Genomic DNA, 24,056 nt, shown 5'->3' on the forward strand with positions numbered 1-24,056 from the left:
CGGTACATATGAATACCACAAAGTCGTGTCACGTATACCTCGAAAACGATGAGAAACGTAGAATATTAAAACTACGTTTAGAGCTTATACGTATACGTAACAATTCGACCCCTACTCAATAGGATAATACGTACCTTCCTATCTATATATATTAATTAAAATACATATATGAAAACATCATACATATTATTTATTTTATTTACGCCGAGACTTTTTTTTTCCATTTGCCCTAAAATGTGATTAGGAGAAAAAAAAAGCACCAAACATTATATTCGTCTTTTGTTGCAAATGCATCAATTTTTCGTCTTCTTAGTTTTTAAATGAATAGATTTTACATTATAATTGCTATTCCGTTAAATTAAAATTGTTCGGTAAAAACGTAAATGTTAAACAGTGTTAGGAAACAGACTTAAAAAGAAAGTAAATTAATATTTCATTTAGAGTAGCACATTTTTATCAAAATATTTATAAAAAATACATATTTTAACAAAAACCATTAACAATATCTATAAAAGAGCTGTATTTAATCCAGTCTGGTTAAGGTCTGTGTCGTGATAAAATTAATCTAACTAACCGCAATAATGTTAGAAAATATCATATCTACGTTTCGTTGCAAATGTCCAGCAGCAGAACAATAACTTTCTCTTATAGTTTTAGTTTCTTGTTCACTTAAAAAACTTTGACTTTTACGTTTTCTTAATACAGAACTTTAACCATCAAATGAACCTGTGTGAAATGCGAGTTCAAAAATTATGAAAGAAATGCGTTGCAATATATTTAAAAACAACACTGCAATATTTTTAAAAATGAGTAATATTCATTTTTTTTTTAAATATAATTTAAAAAGTTTTTATAACAAAATTACCTATCAAACAAAATAAATATGTTTAATAAAATCCATTTTAATAAAATATTGTTAAACTTATTTATTCTTAAACGTAAGACAAAAGTAGTTACAAATTTGAAATTAAAGGCGGAAAAGTTCAATTGCTTACTTAACTTTATCAAAGTGGATGGAGTGAAGTGAAACTTTACTTATTTGTTACATCTGTTGTTTAATACTAAACAGAAAATTAGATTTGTATAAATGCCTACTTGGTAAATATTTCTCCATTTCATGGTTAATGTTTTTAAATACTGTACGTCAATAGACGCATGTTTACCGAATTGCCTATATCTATTTTTGAATTAAGATAGATTTTGTTGTTAAAGATTTGCCGAATGGATATTCCTAAATAATACCCTTTTTTTAATATACTTAACAAGAAATAATAATTTCTTAATAAATCTACTATTGAGACGAATTATTAATTTTAAATCTTAATATTTTTTATAGGTAACGTATGATTGCCATTGCTAACAAGTAGGCCGTTCACGGGCACTGTTCTACTTTCTCAATATTTTGGTTTACAGCCTCCGTCGGGAAATGCTGCAAGTGAACTACGGTCAATAGTTTTATGTAACTTAGTGTCGAAACAGAACGAGCTGTGAAATTATTTAGTTTAGACATCTTATTGCAAAAAATATTAAGTTCTTACAGTTCTATCGAAATTAAATTGGTTGGGATTGCAAACGAAACAGAAAGTACAAGAAAACATTTATTAATAACAAAACATCACAGTCAACAACATAAATTGCAATAAAACTAACAGGTAAGCTTAACTAGATAAATCTATCTAATGGCTTTATTGATTTTTTTACAAGTAGGGTTAATTTGTTCATTTAGATGATTATTTGTGTCCCTTCTTGTAACCCCAGTGCTTGTGATCTTCATGGCCTCCCTTCTTACCATGATCATGGTGATGATGATGATGCTCATGGTGACCACCTTCATCGTGATGATCCTTGTGCTCATGATGATGTCCTCCTTTTTCATGATGACCCTTCTTGCCGTGCTCATGATGATGGTGTCCACCGTGCTTGTGTCCCTTGTGGAAACCGCCGCCCTTCTTGTGACCATGCTCTCCATGATGACCTCCATGGTGTTCATGATGACCACCTTCATGATGGTGATCGTGGAAGTGTTTCTCTTTTTTGAATTCATCATGCTTGTGTACCCCATGATGTCCCTTAGTTGAGTGTCCCTTTTTATAATGGCCTTCTTCATGATGACCGTGTCCCTTGTGGCCCTTCTCACCGTGGTGGTGTTCGTGGTGATGTCCATCATCATGGTGATGGTGTTTCTTATGTCCGCCATGTTCATCATGATGGCCTTTGTGGCCTTCATGGTGATGATGCCCCTTTTTGCCATGTTCATGGTGATGATGGCCCTTGTAGCCTTTGTGGCCTTTTTCGCCATGGTCATGATGATGATGCTCATGATGCTCATGACCACCACCCTTATCCCATTTTTTACCGTGATGACTGGCAGCTTCCTCTAAATCTGCCTCTCGCTTTTCACGGGATACCTCTCGACAGCTGACATAGGCCAGCGCCGCTAAAAGGACGCAACATAAAATAAGGCTTCTCATGTTTCCACTATACCGGTAGAACGGAAGCAGGTAACTGATAATTTGACCGAAATCAAATAGCGTTTTATACTAAAATAATTCTTTTAGTTAATACTTGTGTAATGGAAGTATCAAGGTTGCAGCTTTATCAGTGTACCGGTGGTTGCGTCGCCACTGCAGCTCTCTCGTGATTACTATAGTAGTTGGTAAAAACTATAATTTCTTTCTAGTGAATGTAACAATTAGAGCTGAGATGTTCCAGTGAATACGTAATTAAAACTGTAAGTTTTGGGATCAAATCCAACTAAGCACCAGTAAATATTTAAGGCACGATTTGTGTTACTAATTTCATATTCGTTGGTATAGATAAATGTCAACTTTTTAGGTATTTTCAGGGATATTTTCGTTATATTTTGGTATACGGAATTACTTTAAAGTACATGTACATTTACATAGATTTTGAACTTCATAATATTTTTTTTTTAATGTATAACTTATTAACATTTGAACTTTTTGAAACTAGATAAATATGAAATCCTTATTATTTTTAATATAGAATATTATTTGTTCTAGAAAGCGTTTGTTTAATGAAATCGTATATTTAACCGCTCTTTATTTAACCTCTACTTATATTTAATGTAAACAATGTATTCCTAAATTATATTATAACGCATCCATATTGAATTAGTAATATATCTTTTATGTAAGAAGAATTATAATATATGTTTACTTAATCATATGTTCTGGCTTATTCGTTAATACCAAGTAAACTACTGAAATTTTACAGGTCGGGCTATATTTTAGCCGCAGCACTCACCATGAATGGTTTCCTGACATAGAACTTTTAAATTAAATCAATATACGTGTATATCTATTTATATAAATTTCGCGTCACGATATATGTTCCAGATACACTCTGACTCTACCAGTGGCGTAGCTATCATAGGGCCAGGTGGTGCAGTGCACCAGGGCCCCGGAGCTCAGGGGGCCCTCTAACCTCAGCTTTGAAAAAAAAAAAATAATAAAATAAAATAAATTAAAAAAAAAAGGCCAATACAAGTTCAAACAACGCGGAAAGAGGGGAGGAGGGCCCGATTCTTTCCCTATGCACCAGGGCCCTTGTCCCCCTAGCTACGCCACTGGACTCTACTGAACCAATTTTTTTTAAATTTTGTAAGCATCTGTAATTTGGTCCTACTCGGGAGATGGGTGGTTTTTATTCCGATTGGACCCGGTAGGTGGCGCTGCTATCGGTACGTAAACAATCAAATTAACAATCAAATTCGGTAGCTGTTTTCCGGGCAGAACAACGTCTGCCAGCTCCGCTATTCAGGTATAAATCTTAATGAATCTTAACTCAAAATATAAAATTTTATATTTAATATAGATATAGAATAAAAATAAAAAAGTGAAATTTATTTATAAATGTTGATTTTATGGCAAATAATAATACAGGCAATATTTATTTTTTATGCGTTTATGTCGTGGTCGCAAACACGTGTATAGGAGTCAATGCAATTGCATTCTTGTTTTGTCACACTGAATTGGCAGCGGACGTGATACTAATGCAAATCTGAAATACAGCTTTTATAGAAGAAATCTATACAAATAAATAAAATTGGAATGTGGATATATATATATATATATATATAATATATATATCTATCTATCTATAATATATATAAACGCGAAAGGTCATTCATCACGAAATCTCCGAAACTATAACACCTACAAACTTGAAATTTGGCAGGTAGGCTCCTTATAGGAAGTAGACATCCGCTAAGAACGGATTTTACGAAACTCAACCCCTAAGGGGGTAAAATGGGGGTTGGAAGTTTGTATGAGAGTCCCATGTTTTTGACGTAAGAGACTTGAAATTTAAAATGTAAGCTCTATAGATAGATGGTGAAAAGGTGTCCAAATAATGTATCTTTAGAAATCAACCCCTTTTTGGGTTAAAACTGGGGATAGTAGGTCGTCTCACTGATCACGAAATCTCTGAAACTATAACAGTTACAATCTTGAAATTTGGCAGAAAGGCTCCTTATAGGGCGTAGACATCCGCTAAGAACGAATTTTACAAAATTTGACCCTTAAGGGGGTAAAAAGGGGGTTGGAAGTTTGTATGAAAGTCCCATGTTTTTGAAGTAAGAGACTTGAAATTTAAAATGTATACCTTATAGATGATGAGAAGGTGTTCAAATAATGAATCTTTAGAAATAAACTCCTTTTTGGGGTTAAAACGGGGGATGGTAGGTTTACTCACTCAACACGAAATCTCCGAAACTATAACACCTACAAACTTGAAATTTGGCAGATAGGCTTCTTATAAGGCGTAGACATTCGCTAAGAACCGGTTTTACAAAACTCGACCCCTAAGGGGGTAAAACGGGGTTTGGAAGTTTGTATGAAAGTCCTATGTTTTTGAAGTAAGAGACTTGAAATTTAAAATGTATGCTCTATAGATGGTGAGAAGGTGTTCAAATAATGTATCTTTAGAAATCGACTCCCTTTTGGGGTTAAAACGGGGGATGGTAGATTGACTTACTCATCACGAAATCTCCGAAACTATAATAGCTACAAATTTGAAAATTGGCAAGTAGGTTCCTTATAGGGCATATACATTTGCTAAGAACGAATTTTATGAAACTCGACCCCTAAGGTGATAAAACGGGGGTTGGAAATTTGTATGAAAGTCCTATGTTTTTGAAGTAAGAGACTTGAAATTTAAAATGTATGCTCTATAGATGTTGAGAAGGTGTTCAAATAATGTATCTTTAGAAATCAACTCCCTTTTGGGGTTAAAATGGGGTATGGTAGGTTGACTCACTCATCACGAAATCTCTGAAACTATAACAGCTACAAACTTGAAATTTTGCAGATAGGTTCCTTATAGGGCGTAAACATCCGCTGAGAACGGATTTTACGAAACTCGATCCATAAGGGGATAAAACGGGGGTTGGAAGTTTATATGAAAGTCATATGTTATTAAGGTAAGAGACTTGAAATTTAAAATGTATGCTCTATAGATGGCGAGGAAGTGTCCAAATAATGCATCGTAATCTATATATATAAAAAAGCAAGGTCACTGACTCACTCATCACAAGAACTCAAAAACCGCTGGATGGTCCATCCATCCAGGATGGACAAAGATTAAATTTGAAATTAGATTATAGTTAGTAGACGTCCGCTAAGAACGGATTTTGCGATATTCCATCGCTAAGAGGGTTTAATTGGGGTTGATAGTTTGTATGAAACATATACAGTAGCAACAAATTCGCCTGATAGGTTATTCATACTGCAGCCTGAAAATAAAACTAAAAATGTGGTGTATAGAGAGATTTTATAAAAATAACTATTAAATTATACTAAATTGTGCCTTTGAAAAAGTTACTCAGAGTCATAAGCATTTCAAGTGACTGAAATAAAAAAATAATTTGCGTTAAGCAACTTAATAGTAATGCATATCTTCATAACCACGCGGACGTAGTCGCGGGCAACAGTTAGTGTATTATAAAACAAAGTTCCCAAAAGCGTATGTGACCGATTCCCTCAAAATCTACTTAACGGATTTTCATGCGGTTTCACAAATGAAGAGAGGGCTTCAAGAGGAAGGTTTACGGAACGGCAAAGCCGATTTTGATGAGAGTTTCACTGGAAGTTTGCCGGGAAAACTTTGTTACAAACTGATTTCAACGCGGGCGAAGCCGCGGGCACAGCTAGTAATATATATAAACGCGAAAGGTCATTCATCACGGAATCTCCGAAACTATAACACCTACAAACTTGAAATTTGGCAGGTAGGCTCCTTATAGAAAGTAGACATCCGCTAAGAACGGATTTTACGAAACTCAACCCCTAAGGGGATAAAACGGGGGTTGGAAGTTTGTATGAAAGTCCCATGTTTTTGAAGTAAGAGATTTGAAATTTAAAATGTATGCTCTATAGATGGTGAGGAGGCGTTCAAATAATGTATCGTTAGAAATCAACCCCCTTTTGGGGTTAAAACGGGGGATGGTAGGTTGACTTACTCATCACGAAATCTCCGAAACTATAACACCTACAAACTTAAAATTTGGCAGGTAGGTTCCTTATAGGACGTAGACATCCGCTAAGAACGGATGTTACGAAATTCGACCCCTAAGGGGATAAAACGGGGGTTGGAAGTTTGTATGAAAGTCCTATGTTTTTGAAGTAAGACACTTGAAATTTAAAATGTATGCTCTATAGATGATGAGAAGGTATCTAAATTATGTGCCTTTAGAAATCAACCCCTTCTTGGGGTCAAAACGGGGGATGGTAGTTTGACTAGCTCATCACGAAGTCTTCGAAACTGTAACAGATACAAACTTGAAATTTGACAGGTAGATTTTTTATAGGGTGTAGACATCTGTAAAGAACGGATTTTACGAAACTCCACCCCTAAGGGGGTAAAACGGGGGTTGGTAGTTTGTATGAAAGTCCTATGTTTTTGAAGTAAGATACTTGAAATTTAAAATGTATGCTCTACAGATGGTGAGAAGGTGTCTAAATAATGTATCTTTAGAAATCAACTCCCTTTTGGGGTTAAAACGGGGGATGGTAGGTTGACTCACTCATCATGAAATCTCCGCAACTAAAACAGCCACAAACTTGAAATCTGGCAGGTAGGTTCCTTATAGGGCGTAGACATCCGTTAATACCGAGTTTTATGAAACTCGGCCCCTAAGGGGGTAAAACGGGAGTTGGAAGTTTGTATGAAAGTGCTATGTTTTTGAAGTAAGAGACTTTAAATTTAAAATGCATGCTCTATAAATGGTGAGAAGGTGTCCAAATAATCTATCTTTAGAAATCCACTCCCTTTTGGGGTTAAAACGGGTGATGGTAGGTTGACTCACTCATTACGGAATCTCCGAAACTATAACAGCCACAAACTTAAAGTTTGCAGGTAGGTTCCTTATAGGGCGTAGACATCTACTAAGAACTGATTTTATGAAAGTCGACCCCTAAGGGGTTAAAAGTGGGGTTGAAAGTTTGTATGAAAGTCCTATGTTTTTGAAGTAAGAGACTTGAAATTTAAAAGGTATGCTTTATATATGGTGAGGAGGTGTCTAAATAATGTATCTTTAGAAATAACGTTCCTTTTGGGGTTAAAATGGGGAATGGTAAGTTAACGCACTCATCACGAAATCTACGAAACTATAACACCTACAAACTTGAAATTTGGCAGGTACGTTTCTTATAGGGCGTATACATTTGCTAAGAACGAATTTTATGAAACTCGACCTCTAAGGGGATAAAACGGGAGTTGGAAGTTTGTATGAAAGTCCTATGTTTTTGAAGTAAATAACTTGAAATATAAAATGTATATACGTATATATAGATAGTGAGGTGTCCAAATAATGCATCGTAATCTATATATATAAAAAAGCAAGGTCACTGACTCACTCATCACAAGAACTCAAAAACCGCTGGATGGTCCATCCATCCAGGATGGACAAAGATTAAATTTGAAATTAGATTATAGTTAGTAGACGCCCGCTAAGAACGGATTTTGCGATATTCCACCGCTAAGGGGCTTTGATTGGGGTTGATAGTTTGTATGAAACATATACAGCAGCTATAAGTTCGCCTGATAGGTTATTTAAAAAAATAATTTGCGTTAAAAATCTTAATAGTACATATCTTCATAACTATGCGAACGTAGTCGCGGGTAACAGTTGTAGTAACAGGTATTATAAAACAAAGTCGCCAAAAGTGTATGTGATCGATTCCCTCAAAATCTACTGAACGGATTTTTATGCGGTTTCACCAATGGAGAGAGGGCTTCAAGAGGAAGGTTTACGGAACGGCTAAGCCGATTTTGATGATAGTTTCACTGGAGGTTTACCGGGAAAACTTTGTGACACACTGATTTCAACGCGAGCGAAGCCGCGGGCACAGCTAGTACTTATATATATATATATATATATATATATATATATATATATATATATATATATATATAGATTTTGACAATTCTTTTTTTTGGAAAGGAGATATCCTAGGTGTGGTACCATAATAAGAAAACCAGGATCTGATGATGGGATCCCAGAGAAATCGAGGGAAACCCTCGAAAATCCGCATAACTTTTTACTGGATGTACCAACTTTGATGATTTTTAATTTAACATTTAAATTTCATCGAGATCTGATTACAACTTTTGGAGTAATCTTTGATAATGCGTATTTACTTGACTATTTTTTTGTCTACCTACGTTATATTACTTGTTGATATAATTGAAGTTTGTTTTTCTTTTTTCGTTTGCCTGCAAACACAATTATGTTAAAAAAGTTCTGTTATTTGTTCTGTTCAATTATTTTCTTAAAGTTCATTCAGGGCAATTTTATATAAATTAATTTCTTAAAGAACTTTAAATTCCCAAGATTATTTTTTATAATTACTAGGTAGGTAGTTACTAGTCTACTATTATTGAGCATGGGCAGCTAACAGTCAGAGACAAAAAGGACCGCAAAGCAGAGAGGCGCTCATACACCTACATAATTCCATTTCAGACGAACCGTTGGCGCAACGGTTAACGCACTGGCTGTTGCGCCAGCGGTCGCGGGTCGATTCCCGCTCACGACAGCCATATATATCAACCATATAGATGTTAGTCGTGGTCTGGGCGTTGTTTTTGTGTATTGTATGTGTTTCCGGACCCCCAGCACAGGAGAAAATCCTACTGGGGATCCGTTGCGTGTGAAGCGTTTATTATTATTATTATTAATTTCATGAACACAATAAACTTGTCAAAAGTACATAGGTACCACCTACCTACGATAAATCTGATTTTCTGTAGGTACGGATAATTGTATAACATGTGTTGCAACGTGTTGAGAGCAAGTATGACAGGTAAAAAGGATATATTTTCAACTAGCTGCTACCTCGACTACGTTCGCATAGAAGTTTGATGTTTTACTATTTTAAACTATCCGATAAGAATTATAAAGAAGAATATCTTTAATAATAAAAATATCAGAGTATAGCCTAGCCTATGCCTTATATATTATATATATAGATATGGTTCCTTATTTTTGATTTTTATTATTTTAGTTATGATGATGATATTGTCACTTTTTTTTTAATATTATAAATGTTGAATTCAGTGGCGTAGCCACATAAAGGCAAAGCAGGGCAGTGCCCCGGGCCCCTTCATTTTCTTCTTTTCAAAACAGTAAAGATATATATACAAAAAAATAAAATTGGAGTGTATTTTTGTAATATTAAAATAACCGCTCTTAACTAAATTCATATGTCTGTATACACGGTACATATACCCAAATAACATTTTATGGTTGCCCGGTGCGATCCGGCGTTGGAGGTCAGGCCTGCCTGGCTTGGAGGGGGAACGCTCCTGGACATGTGCCCATTCTGCAGATGCTAGACTGGTCCGGTTGAGCGTCCCTTAAGTGGGGTGGCCCGCTGGAGGTCGGGAGATCTTTGGCTGGCTTGAGACCCCACGCGTCGTCGGGAGGGGTGGTCTTGTAGGTGCCGCCCCTCTATGTTCCGGGGCCCGGATGTCCTCATTCGGGCCAACCGCCGGGGCGGGGATGGTGCACGCTAGCGCGACCTCATCTCGCCCCACTTAGGCGGAGGTCTGCTCCCACGTAGGTGGTTTTTAGGCAGTAAGTCTGTCACACCGGTCCGGTGCCCCCGAGCCGGAGGGTGACCATGAGGATTTTCCCCACAATATTAGTTACAAATATTGTGAACAAGTGGCATGCGGTGGTTTCGGCACACACGATTGACTGTCTCGTGTTTGTCCTGATCATTTCATGGTCATACTGTTGCGTTTTTGTCTTATATAATTATGACTATTGATTTTAAATGTTTAAGAGTACCAAGGGTTTTTTCCTTGGACTTTTTTCTCTCGGCCTACACTAGGGACATTATCTTATTTATTGTAATGCCGAGGATATAATAGGAATGTAATGTCTACAGAGACATTACAAATTTTGACTAACTTTTTTGACTATTTTGACTATATTAAGCATGCTTATAACACTGGGTATATTACCTAAGTTTTGTAATGTACCTAATGTTAAGATGTAAATTTTTATTTTATTGTTTGATAGTTTGCTACCTTAACTTTCTTTTATTGACTTTTTTTTGTAAATGATATTATTTTTTAACTTCCGTTAAGTGTATGTATCAACCTTATGCCGAAATAAATGTGTTCACTTCATTTTATTTCATTTCATAATATGTCATATATTTTTAATATTAAGGATAACAAAAAAAAATTGCATACCTACTTACTTTGCTATTAATAACTTTAAATCTATTGTAATTTTTCTAAGAGTTGCCGAGTTATAAATGAAAGACTGTGTAATTTTCCCTTACTTTATTAATTCAATTCTCAACAAAATAATGATTACATTTTACAATATTTGTTAATTACTCTAAGCCCTATTAAATTCAAATTAAATATATTTATTCCATATATTTTATTTCATAAATCACAATACCAACTTTAAGTTGACAAAAAAATATTTAATTAAAGGAACGACATACAGCTAATCATTTCACACAATTAACAAGTGTTACACACCATCGAAATAATATTCACCAATTAATTTTTCAGTCCAAAAATTGCGACGTTTTATATATAAGAGCTCATATAATAGTTTCACATTTTTTTTAATAATATTGAGTGTTGGTATTGAAAATTGAATTTTTATGTAATAAACAAAACACAAGAATACAACCGTTTCTTTATATAAAATGGACAAAACAGTTATTGTTACAACTAAATGAACAAGTTGTGATCAATTAAGAAGTCATAAAGTAAATTTCTGTTTATAAATTTTATATAACTCCAAATATATAAAAGCATGTCCTTTAAATATACCGTGATGTTATTTTTGCTTTCCTAATGATATCAAATTAAATAAATTTTAGAGTAAAATCAAGAACTATTTAAACTTATAGCCTAAACACTTTTTATATTTTTATTTTACAGAAATTATTTAAGTAGTATAAAAATCATTCAAAAAATTGTGAATATACTTTTGTAATTAAACGATGGCGAGATCACATCTGGTTGCTTGATTATGGAAAGCCTCTATCATATTTTCACAACTTTCAGCAAAGTACACGAGAGAAAAAGACATGTTTAAGTTAAACACGCACTGAACACGCATTACCTTATATATAATATAGAATCTATAAAATAAACGACAAATCATCAATAATAATCATTCATAAATTGTTAATAGTTACAATTAATTACCTATTATGTATGAAATAAGCATTGCAACGTGCACAATATCAGTGAATTTCAATTAGTGCCGATATGGTTACAAAAGCGGCATTTCGTGTATTATATTTATTAATTTATGAAAATAGAGTCGAATCATAACAGAATTTAATTGAGATGAAAACCTCTCTCGTTGGTTGCAGCAAGCAATCTTTCGCGTAATACCTCCTTACACGAATATTCCGGCAGTTTTAAATAATGAACGCACGTATTCACCGAAGGATAGGAGCCATCTCCTGCGTCGACCTACAAAAAATATAGGAATTAAATCGTTTCGATACAAAAATAATAATAATTTATTAAGTGGGAAAATTGTCTACTTTTTTTATCTGAAATTGAGTGCGTCAATAACATTTATTTATTTACGATTACAGTTACTGTAATAATTATAGGGATATTCGATGTCGTCTATTTCATATTAACATTTTACAGCAGAAAAGTGTTTGTCAACACTTTTAATGTGTCAATATTTTTAGGTTACAGCTTAGGAAAATTTATATTAAAATAAATAAATAAAAAGTATAAAATCAAAGTGTCAAAAGAGGTGCGTACCTTCCTGACGACGGTGAGGCGCGGGTGCAGGTTGGCGAGCCCGCCGGGCGGCAGGCTGCTGCAGCCCGTGGCGAACTGCAGGAAGGCCTTGCGCTCGCGCCACGACATCTCCACCAGCACGTCCACCAGCCGCAGGAACCCGGGGCTGCGGGCGCCGCGATACATATACCACCGCTCTCAAAACGACAAACGTACTATTTCGCTTCAGCCTGTAATATCCCACTACTGGGCATAGGTCTCTTTCCCCACGTAAGAGAAGGATCAGAGCTTGATCCACCACGCTGCTCCAATGCGGGTTGGCGGATATATTCCTTACTATGAGTAACGATCGCTATCAGGTATACATGATAACAACCGGGACTAACGGCTTAATGTGCTCTCCGAGGCACGGTGGGGAGACCTACAACGACTGCACAAATACCCAGACCACGGCAAACACCTGTATGACCAATACAAATGTTTGTCATGTGCGGTGATCGAACCCGTAACCGCAAGCGCAACAGGTACAATCCATGGCTGTGACCGTTGCGCCAACGCGGCGCCACATACTATTTATATTATATTTATTATTATATATTTGATGGAAAACTACAGCCACGTCGAAAATACTAAAAGTATGGATCCATCGCCGTCACATTGAATGAAGTGCTGTGAAATAGGTAAGGTAACATAACATAACAATACACTTTATTGTACACCAGAACAGAAATAATACATATCAGACTGATTTTAACAGAGTATCATCATAAGGTATAAAGAGCGGCCTCATCGCTGAAAACCGATCTCTTTCAGGCAACCTACGGGCAGAGGAGATGGTAGGTGTTGTGTCGGGTAGGTGTCCAAATTGAGACATAAATGTGTGAATATATTTACTTAAACACATACATACATATAAGGTAATTATTTAGATGCAGCGGGTATAAAATGATTTATCACGTCGACTATAAGTAATATAATAAGACGCGGCGGTACCTGTCGCGCGTGTAGCCCAGCTTGGGCTCGGTGTACTGCAGCAGGTGGTCGCGCGTCCAGGCGGGCCCGCGCTCGCCGCACAGCAGCAGGCGCAGCTCGGGCGGCGAGAAGGCGCGCAGGCGGCGCGGCGGGAACACGGCCGCGAAGCCGCGCCGGAACGCGCGCGTCTGCCGCGCCACGCCGCCCGCCACCATCCAGCGCGCGCCGGCCTCGGCGTACGCGCGCGCGTTGCCCGGCCCCACCTGCGGAACGCAACGGTTCTAGAGCCATGCACTGACATTGAGATGTAGCATTTTTTTATAATCCCAGACGAAGTTTAAAAAGATGGCTCGAATTCCTCACATTTTTTCCCAACCGCATTCATCTCAGGGATGTCTAGCCTAAATATATTCAATTCTTTGACTTTTTCATGATCTTTGAATAATCATTCGACTGGAAAATTTTACGATGGTCAGAATTTAAAGTAAAAAAAAGTATGAAACATGAGAAAATTGTAATAGTAGGAGTCAAAAATTAAAATCAAAACAAAGACAAATTTATTCAAATAGGCGTCAAAAACTCTTTCAAATCGTCATTTTGCAAATTCAATTTTAAAGTGATTATTATTTTTAAAAGTAAAGCAAGTAAGTAGTAGTAACAATATTTATTTTAGTTATTTATTTTATTATACTTGCCTAATTTTATTATACTTGTCTGCCGTGGCGGCGGCTCCTAAGCACTGGCGGTTGCGGGTTCATTTGCCGCTCGAAATAGATATTTGTGTTTATAAAAATATTTATTTCCAGTCTGGTTGTCTGTCCTTGACAACGGATTACCATTGGAGCTCCCCACCATGCCTCAGATAGCAAGTTAAGCTGTCTGTTCCGGTTGTTATCATATACCTACACATGATAGGGATCGTCACTTGTAGTTGGGAATATTGCTCGCCAACCCGCAGTGGAACCGCTTGGTGAAAAAGCTCAAGCTATAAGCTCTAATACTTCTACTACATGGGAAAAGAGGCCTATGCCCAGCATAGGGATGTTAAAGACTGAATCGTATCGTAACGGCAACTTGCCTCAATGTGCTCCCCGCCATCGCAAAGCGGATGTAACGCGAGCTCGGGTGCAGTGTTGGACGCCACGTGCGTCATGGTGAGAGACAGCTGGTCGAACGTGGCGCCTTCCACCGTCAGCTCAGCGATGCGTCTCTCTCGTTCACTCTCCGTGAGTGAAGCGTCGCGTAGTAAGGAATCGTACTGGTCAGCTGCTTCTAATACGCTCGCAAGGAACCTTAAAATTAATAAGACTAAATAATTCTCTCCGACAAGATAGCGTACTGTTTAATAGAAATAGATACTAAAACCGACAATCAATCATCATATCATCAAAAATAAACTTACTTATGTCTAATAGGATCAATGTCTTTCAAGTCATCATTTGTCAATTCCTCGCCACACATTATACGTAAGAAAGGCTCGGATAAAGGAAGATCGACTAAACGCCCGTCTTGTAACACCTACAAATAATAATAATAATAATATAGTAACTCTTCTTCTCTTTGATTCTGATTCTATTTTGATTAAAATTTACGTTTAATATTTTACCTTAGCTAAAAATACCCCTAGGAACCAGAAATATTTGCAAACTTTATCACAGATAGGAGACTCCTGCGGCAACGGTGCCGGAAACAGTCCACCCGCTCGCATCACATAGTAACCGGCAGGTTTTTCTATAAATGAAAAAAAAAAAACGATCTCATTATAACAGCAGCACTGTATGCGTGTTCTAGTAAATATGCAATTCGACAATGACGCAATCGTCATAACTAAGAGCAGGTACGCACCGTCGGGTAGCGTGAGAGGCAGCGGCGCCGAGTCGGGCGCGTCAGTGGCGGGCGCGTCGCACAGCCACATGCACAGGTCGGCGCGCTGCAGCTCGGCCGCCACGAGCGCGTAGAACTCGAGCGTGGGCCCCAGCCCCGTGCCCTCCTCGTCCGCGAACTCCACCTCCAGCACGGACTTGCGACCCGCGTGCACTTGCATCACCTGGCGCCACCACACACGAGTATAATTTTTTTATAACTTTCCTATAATATTCTCCGCCCCCGACCGTCGACCGAGATACGTAGGCCGTCGACGGAGGCTAGGTGAGAATCGCAAACTTGCATGAAGTATTTATTTCAGCTTCATCAATAAGATAATTCACATTGGAGCAATATGGACGATTACATTAGGGTTTAGTCCAGCAGTCGGATGTTAAGGGTTGTCAGCGTTACTCACCTGCATAGCGGAGCGTAGCAGATTGGGACTTCGGGGTATGCGCACTCGCTCGTGCCTCAGACGACCCATACGAAATTCGGTCGCCTCTAAATCGGCACGTCTCGGTGACACCGTATTACCCGTTCTGTAATTATATTAAAAATAGTTGTTGATATTTGTATATATACTATGATTTAAATTAGTTGTGTAAACCTAAGTTGACAGCAATGACAACTATTTTCTTAACGCAAACTACAGTTACACATTACTTATATAAAAAAGATAAATGACCTCTGCCTGTCCAACGCGCGGTCCCTTTGCGCTTGTAGCCACACGATCGTGCGCGAGGTCCCGAAGGCGGTGCACGCGAAGAACATCTGCCGCGTCTCGAGCGGAAACAGGAATGGACACCAATCGATCAATTGCTGGCACCTGTAGGAGAAAACGTAATATATCATTTTACAGTTTATGATAAATACTTCAGAAAAAGACTATTATACTATAATAATCTACTATCAGTATTGACAGTCTATGTGTACTAACTGCACTTTACTATAACACTACTAACTGTACAGAATTAACTGTAGTATAATAAGTCTCCACTAACTTAATAATTGTTCTTATCTATCATACTATACAATTTAAAAAAAAAAGGCAAACAAAGCAATGAACGAAACCGAAAGGAATAAATGAGCCTGGCAAGGCTCAGTGGACACACACTAGTGGTCCGGTCAAGAAGCAGTGGTGTAGAGCTAAAGAGTTTATAAGAAGGCATAGACGGTAGCGGTAGCCGACCAGGGCGGAGTAGCGGCCGCGGCCAGCGTGAGCGGGTCCTGCAGCTGGTGGTGCAGCTTGTTGGTGAGCTTGGTGGACAGGAAGGCGTGCGCGGGCAGGCCGGGCGCCGCCGCGCGCAGGCGCCGCAGCACGCGCACGCAGCACGACAGCGTGGCGCCCTCCGCGCCGCCCGCGCCCGCCACGCCCACCGAGCTGCGCTCTACGACGACAACGATCACGTCACTTTTTATTTTAAAAAACTAATCAAGTATCAATCAGAAGCAGAATACCAGTTATTTGTCTACTTTATGTAATACAAAATGTCACCGTGGCTGGTGGGCCGTACGGAGGTGAGTCTGTTAACTTATGTCTATTTTTTGCTGTGTTCTGTGTATTCGCAATGTGTGTTGTGATACAAACAGATTACGTGTTTCATTTTGTGTGCTTCTTGTTTACAATCGTATTGTATGTACTGAGGCATTATTATTATTATTCTTATAATTTATAATTCTAATAAATGTTCAAGAACATCCAGATTAATAAAATATCATGTAAATTTTCAGTCTGATACCCTGACCGTACAAAAGTCAATTTTTGGATACATATTTCATGGTTGATTTTGATAAAAATAAAAACTGCAACTTTACGTTTTCACAAATTAATTTTCTTATCAGGAAATCGAGGAATCAAATGAAGCGCTATATTATAATTATTAATATACAATAAAATAATTGTGTTTGCTCGCAAACGAAAAAAAATCGACTTCAATTACATCGACGAGTAATACAACGTAGATCGACGAAAAAATTGTCAGTAGTTTCCCTCGATTTCTCTATGATTCCATCATCAGATCCTAGTTTCCTTATCATGGTACTAAACTAGGGATATCTCCTTTCCAACAAAAAAAAAATATATCAAAATCGGTACATCCAGTAGAAAGTTAAGCGGTATAATACAACGTAGGTCGACGAAAAAAGCGTCAAGTAAAAACGCATTATTAGATATAACTCGAAAAGTAGTTGTTAGATCTCAAATAAATTTAAATGGGACCAATTGACACACACCACCTTTCGATTGAAACAAAATTTGTCGAAATCGGTCTACTCGGTCAAAAGTTCTGATGTAACATACATTAAAAAAAATACAGTCGAATTGAGAACCTCCTCCTTTTTTGGAAGTCGGTTAAAAAAATTACTTTGACATACGTGAAGACAACAAAAGACATGTAGTTAATTAAAAATGAATTAAACAAACCTGGATCTCCAGGTTCATCATCTTCACTATCACTTGAACACGCGAAAGCTTCTGTACCTTCGACTTCTTTGTATGAGAGCCTGTAACATATCAAATACTATAAAATAAATCTTACAAGAAATGAAAAATCACCGACTATTATTAGTTTCAGGAGAAATGTTGCGTCAAATCCGAGTTATCCTAAGGTACAAGTAAAATATACTGGCTTAGTCGTATTATCGCCTCAGTCAGATAATACGAGTATAATTAAAAAGAAAGAAAGTTACATCTTTACTTGCATTAGAATTTTTCCACTTATCAAAATTCTTTTATTGATCGTAAAAATCCAAAGTCAATTTAAAATTAAAAGGAGTATTAAAACAGTTAAATAGAAACGATTGGTAGTATTAGTAATTCGTGTAAGCCGCGATACGTGACAGCGATTCGTCGACGGCGCCACGACTCACGTGTAGGTGGTGTCGCGGTGCACGTCGTGCGCGGGCAGGCGCGCGTTGAGCGCCAGCACGGCGCGGTACAGCGTCCAGGCCGGCCGCTCCAGCGCCAGCGTGGCGCCGGCCGCGCTCAGCGCCAGGCGCAGCGCGGGCGCCGCGCAGCCGCGCCGCTCGCCCGCGCCGCTCGTCGTCGCCTCCGCGCCGCCCGCCGCCGCCTCCGCGCCGCCCGCCGCGCCCTCCTCCGAGTCGGACTCGTCGTTCAGGGGTATGTTTAGATCTGTGCTCGATATTCAAAATCAAAATCAAACACAACTTCATCCAAATAGGCCCCGAGAGCACTCTCGAATCCTCATTTTACAAATTAAAATTTCAAAATAAAGATATCACCGATTGGTAATGTGGATTCTGCAGAGATGAATCGGCAAGAAACTCCGCAGTTACTCTTTTGAAAATAATATATAAACTGTGTTGTAGTAAAAAATTAGTAATATCATATGCATGAAATACAGCGTCACTAAGTCCACACGTCACACAGATACAGAAGACTTCGTTCCGTTTATTGGATACGTATTATTATTTATCTTCACACAGTTACGATTGAATTCTATTAGATATGAAGCAATGAGATTAAGAGCTTTACCATTAACACCGTAAATATTCACATCTACACTATATGCTAATATTACAAAGTGGAATATTATATATGTTTGTTTCTACGCAGTCTGCTTAGATTTTTTCGTAGGTATACCAATAAAAAAAATCGGATCACCTACTAATTGAGGAAGACGCTAGCTATAAAACATTATCCTAACTGAGGATAAAAAGAGTAGAATCAAATAGTATTTGACGATTAGCAATATATTAATGAGCAAATGGAGCTATAAACGGCTAAAAGACGTATGTTTAGTAATCGATCGCTTCGCTGACAACTCACCGACGGTCTGGTTGAGGTTGGCGCGGCCGGGGCGCGGGTCGAAGGCGGGAATGAGCGCGGAGAACTGCCGCTTGAGCACGAAGTCGTCCTCCCAGGGCTTGCGCGAGCGCGCTCCTCCCGCGCCTCCCACGCCGCCCGCGCCGCGCACCGCCTCCAGCGCCTCTTCTTCCATCAGAGACAGCAGGTTGCGCGAAACCTGAGGTACACACCATCCCTGTATATGAAGCCGTATTGGATGCATCGTTACTTTATAATCGTGGCCAATTGCCGACAAATATTTGAAGAAACTAGCCTAAAAAACAAAGGACACACTTTCATTTTTAACCGTCTTCAAAAAAAAGGAGGAGGTTACTCAATTTGACCATATCATTTCAGCCTATCACAGTCTACTGCTGGACATAGGCCTCCACAAGTTTGCGCCAAAAATGGCGTGAACTCATGTGTATTGCCCATAGTCACCACGCTGGGTGACCGCAGGGCTGGCTTTGTCGCACCGAAGACGCTGCTGCCCGTCTTCGGCCTGTGTATTTCAAAACCAGCAGTTTTTAAGTTCAAAGATGATAGTGGAACTGCGTTAACTGCAATTCGACCTAATACCTACCTATATATATATATATATATATATATATATATATATATATATATATATATATATATATATACATCCTGCTAATAATTAGGCGTCCCACATGGGCCGAAATGCATCTAAACTGGCGTCCACCTCCTTTAGACGTCCGCATATCGGACGCCACTTTTTTAATCGATGTCCCATTAGTCCTTTTGGCTCTAGCTACCTGTACAACAAAAATCGCCGGAAGCCAAAAAATCGTTGAGACATTTGCATTTGTATAACTAAAACTTCCGCGAAATTCCGTACCAACGGTGCAGCGCTAGTCTAGCGCGTATATCGACAGAGCGTATACTCTGCTAAAACTCTTCCGATACAACCGATTATTTGACGTCCTATTGCGACGTTGCCAAACTGACTGTATTTGAAGGTTTTGAAATATTCAATTAAGTCAAAACAAATCATTTAAAAACAGTTGCTACGCACGTGTCGCTGCTTATTTGACGCTCGGTTGCAAAATACTGCTTAAGTAGTAAAATAAAATAAAAGTACACTTAAAAGGAAAAAGTGAGGCTTTAACGAATTTACGAATTGAATTTACATATTAAACGGAAAAGTGACACTATTTTGTCATAAAAATAAAAATATTTCTATAAGTTAACTAGCTGACCCGGCAAACGTTGTCTTGCCGCTAAACGCTATTTTAAAATAGGGGTTGGTGGTAGAAGGGTGAAAACATAGGGTTGTATGTATTTTTCAACGCCAAATCATAATAAAATAAAAAATAAAATAATTTATCTAAAAATTAAAAATTAAATTTAGGGGTGGACTACCCTTAACATTTAGGGGGATGAAAAATAGATGTTGTTCGATTCTCATACCTACCCAATATGCACAAAAAATTTCATGAGAATCGGTCAAGCCGTTTCGGAGGAGTTTAACTACAAACACCGCGACACGAGAATTTTATATATTAGATATACATTATCTATACTTTTTTGCATGAATATGGAAGCCAGGCTGGGTAGCAGTCTTTGAATCTGAAAAAACAAAGGTTCTGTTACATTTAATACATTTTTGCAATGATTTTTTATTTGGTTATTGAGCGCCCCTACTGAAAATTTGTGTTTTTTGTTTAGTGACGGTTTGGTCATGGACGTCGAATATGTAGTGGTTCGAATAGTAGGTATACAGATTTACGACGTCCGTATATAAGGTAAGGGCTACGCAATACGTAACACATATACGGACGTTAGTTTGACGCATACTGTTATTAAGGATACGAAGTTTTTTTGCAGCTGTTCTGGCTTTTGACCCAATCCAGGCTACACGCAATGCCGTCAAAAAACTTTGGGACACTTTTAGAAAATGAAAGTTTTAGAATTGCTCTCGGTCTCCGGTTGGGAGCTCCACTGTGCTTTGAACACAGATCTCCGTGCGGAAAAGAGGTCGATTCTTTCGGACTACACGGCCTTTCCTGTAACAAGAGTTCGGGTAGGTTTTTCCGCCACGGTTCCCTAAACGATACCATAAAAAAGCTCTTGCCACCATCGATGTTCCTGCTCTTATCGAGCCTACTGGAATTAGTCGCAATGATGGAAAGAGACCTGATGGATTGACGTTGGTTCCCTGGGAAAGGGGACGGGCGCTTTTGTGGGACGCAACCTGCGTTGACACACTTGCTCCTTCTCATGTCAGGGAAACAGCCTTAAAAGCGGGAGCCACAGCGGAAAAAGCTGAAACGATTAAACGGCACAAGTATTAATTTCAAATTACATCTTTGTGCCATTTGCAGTCGAAACACTTGGACCTTGGAGTAGCAGTGCTAAATTTTTTTTTAAATGAGATAACTCTTCGCCTTATTGCCTCCACTGGTGACAAGAGGGCTAGTGCATTTTTTTGCCCAGAGAATCGGCATAGCGATTCAACGAGAAAATGCTGTCAGCATTCTTGACACGATTCCACGCGGACATGATTTATACCAAAACTATCTGTAAATATTTAGTTCTTAAGTTGTGAATTGTAAATATGTATAATGTTTAATAAACTATTGTTATCCACTTAAAAAAAATTAGAAACCTACTTAAAAGATATACTTTATATTTTATAAGTAAATGACGACGTTTAAATTTGCTAGACGACGACTTAGGTAAATCATTCTAGTGAAATAGAGTTAAGTAGTTAGACTATTTAGTCTGTATAAAAATATTTTAGCCTTGAGACATTTTTATATTGAAAATGATAATAATATGTTGTTTGTAAAAGCAGGCAGCACAACTATTTGTGGCTATAAAACTTAATTAACCTATAAGATTCGTCAGCGAAGAAGAAAAAATAATATCCTCGTATTCTTGGATGCCCAGTTACCCATGTTCTAAAATTACTTGAAATCCGTTTAGCTGTTTTGGCGTGATGAAGACACAACGACACATACAAACATATAAAAAAAATGTTCGATTCAGTAACCTGTATTCATAGACCGTATCACTTTTTTTAAATATCTTCAATGTACAGAAAGTATCCGTGGCAGGATAAGGGAACATTATTTATTATTATTCTTTGACGGTTCGCAGGAAAGTGGACATAACCTGCGAACCGGTAAAGAATACTTATAACAAATGGACATAACGATAAATAATTATTTATTATATTATTATTCTGATGATGTGCTACGTCGTCAATAATTAAAATGTTAAAAGCCTAAATAAAATATATGTTGCAACTCATTAAGAGAGCTATTATAAGATGAAAAATTGGAGGTGTTCCTATGACCGTTACATGTAAAAACTTCAACGAGCGTAATAGAATTATTTCTTAAGTTAACGATAGATGATCACACCTACTAGAAAACTGGCAACGTCGCATTTCAGCTTACTTCTCACTCATTTCATCATTACTTATATAGGACGCTAAATAATCGGTGCATTAAGTGAGGCTATATGGATATATGGAGGAAGCAATAACATAAGTATCATGAAAGGAGTTCATAAATGGTTGGGCACAACTGTAAGCAGAATATTCTCAAAAAAGAAATTTAAAGAAATTGATATAACCCACGGAATTTAAAATGAAAAAAATAAGCAACATTCGCAGAAAAAACATATAAAATGTAAGCATAACTGAGGGACGTCGTAATAACGCAGTTTGTGCTTGACGCCAAAAATGTATCTGGATGTATATATATATATATATATATATATATATATATATTTATTTATTTATTTATTTATATATATATATATATATATATTTATTTATTTATATATATATATATATTTTTTTATTTATGTTCGGGGATAACTTCGTCGTTTATGAACCGATATTGATAATTCTTTTTTTGTTGGAAAGCAGATATCCCTAGTGTACAATTTGAAAATCATTATATTATTTAGTTATAATTATTAGAATAGTTCTATAAGGTAAAACTAGATGGCGCTGCCCTGTGTTTAAACATGCTAACGTTTCGTTTTCTGAATTACATATAGTTTAAGAATATTTTTAATAAATTGCTATGCGTTTTCCGGGTATACGGTAGTTTTACTGGCCCTGGCTCTATCGACTGAGAAACAAAGGTCCTTCGAGCCGGATCGCTTTTTGAAAAGTATATTGGTACACCTAAATATTAGTTCTAATCGAGTAAAAAAAAATAGTTCAGTGTTAGTTGACGAATTAAAAAGATCGCCGTGATTGTGCAAAGTTTACAAATTAAGAAGTCGGTGCAGCAGTGGCGCCACCTGGTGGAGAAATTTGGAACTAACTGGAGGAGGCAAATTTACGATCTGGTGAAGTGGTAAAGTGCAACAAACTGTGAGTACGCTATAATTTGAATCTTACTAACAGTGATAAAATAACTTAGAAAATATATTATTAAAAGTGGACTTGTAAAATTTTAAAGTGTTAGTTAGGACTTAGAATAATTCGCGAAAAAACGACAAGACGAGGAATCTATGCCCGATTTTATTTTGACCGTGCTAAGTCCAAAACACTTAGAATAATTCGGCTTAAACTAGACTTAGAAAATTTTTGAATAAGTTGGACTTGTAAAAGTTTTTAATACATATATAAATTCAAACGAAAATGGAAGCCGACTTTAGACTAATGGACGATTTTATAAACCAAATGGAAAGAGGAAGAAACAATTTTAAAAAATCACCTAAAGATAGAATAACTGAAACATATATCAGTGCGAGATTGGAAAGCTTGGAAGGCACAATGCTTAAGTTCAATCAGAAGCACGAAGAGATTATATGTGCATACAAAAAGGAGAAATTAGACGAAAGTTATTATGTCAAAAATGATATATTTAATACTGGTTATGAAATTTACTTAACTTACAAGAGTGAGCTTAAGACAGTGTTAAACTCCATGGAGAAATCGTCGTCTATAAGCCGGGAACCTTCTACATCTCACGGAAATAAAGACTCTATCGTTCGATTACCGAAAATATCTATTCCAGTGTTTGGGGGTAGCTATGCAGAATGGACTTCATTTAAGGATCTCTTTACGTCGTTAGTACATAACAATGCTGCTTTAGATGACGTTCAGAGGTTACATTACTTAAAAACACAAGTAAAAGGAGAAGCAGAACAATTAATAAAGCAC

At 37.4% G+C, this 24,056-nt stretch overlaps 2 protein-coding genes across 2 annotated transcripts in view; both read right to left on the reverse strand.

The window, feature by feature from the left end:
- Positions 1-1,730: 1,730 nt before the first annotated feature.
- LOC123655495 (histidine-rich glycoprotein-like) lies at positions 1,731-2,471 on the reverse strand. The gene has a single exon (XM_045591273.1). The coding sequence runs from the start codon at positions 2,469-2,471 to the stop codon at positions 1,731-1,733; it is 741 nt and encodes a 246-aa protein (XP_045447229.1).
- Positions 2,472-10,943: 8,472 nt separating this feature from the next.
- Positions 10,944-24,056, reverse strand: part of LOC123655653 (E3 ubiquitin-protein ligase HECTD1) — a 49,974-nt gene continuing 36,861 nt past the window's right edge. Inside the window, 14 exon segments of the mRNA XM_045591413.1 lie at positions 10,944-11,976; positions 12,283-12,427; positions 13,255-13,496; positions 14,312-14,525; positions 14,636-14,751; positions 14,840-14,964; positions 15,079-15,280; positions 15,515-15,638; positions 15,785-15,925; positions 16,289-16,487; positions 17,522-17,631; positions 17,788-17,814; positions 18,037-18,229; positions 18,887-19,082. Coding sequence (XP_045447369.1) covers positions 11,839-11,976; positions 12,283-12,427; positions 13,255-13,496; positions 14,312-14,525; positions 14,636-14,751; positions 14,840-14,964; positions 15,079-15,280; positions 15,515-15,638; positions 15,785-15,925; positions 16,289-16,487; positions 17,522-17,631; positions 17,788-17,814; positions 18,037-18,229; positions 18,887-19,082 — 2,172 coding nt within the window. The 3' untranslated portion in view covers positions 10,944-11,838.

This window comes from Melitaea cinxia, chromosome 8, assembly GCF_905220565.1.
Source record: "Melitaea cinxia chromosome 8, ilMelCinx1.1, whole genome shotgun sequence".
NCBI lineage: Eukaryota > Metazoa > Arthropoda > Insecta > Lepidoptera > Nymphalidae > Melitaea > Melitaea cinxia.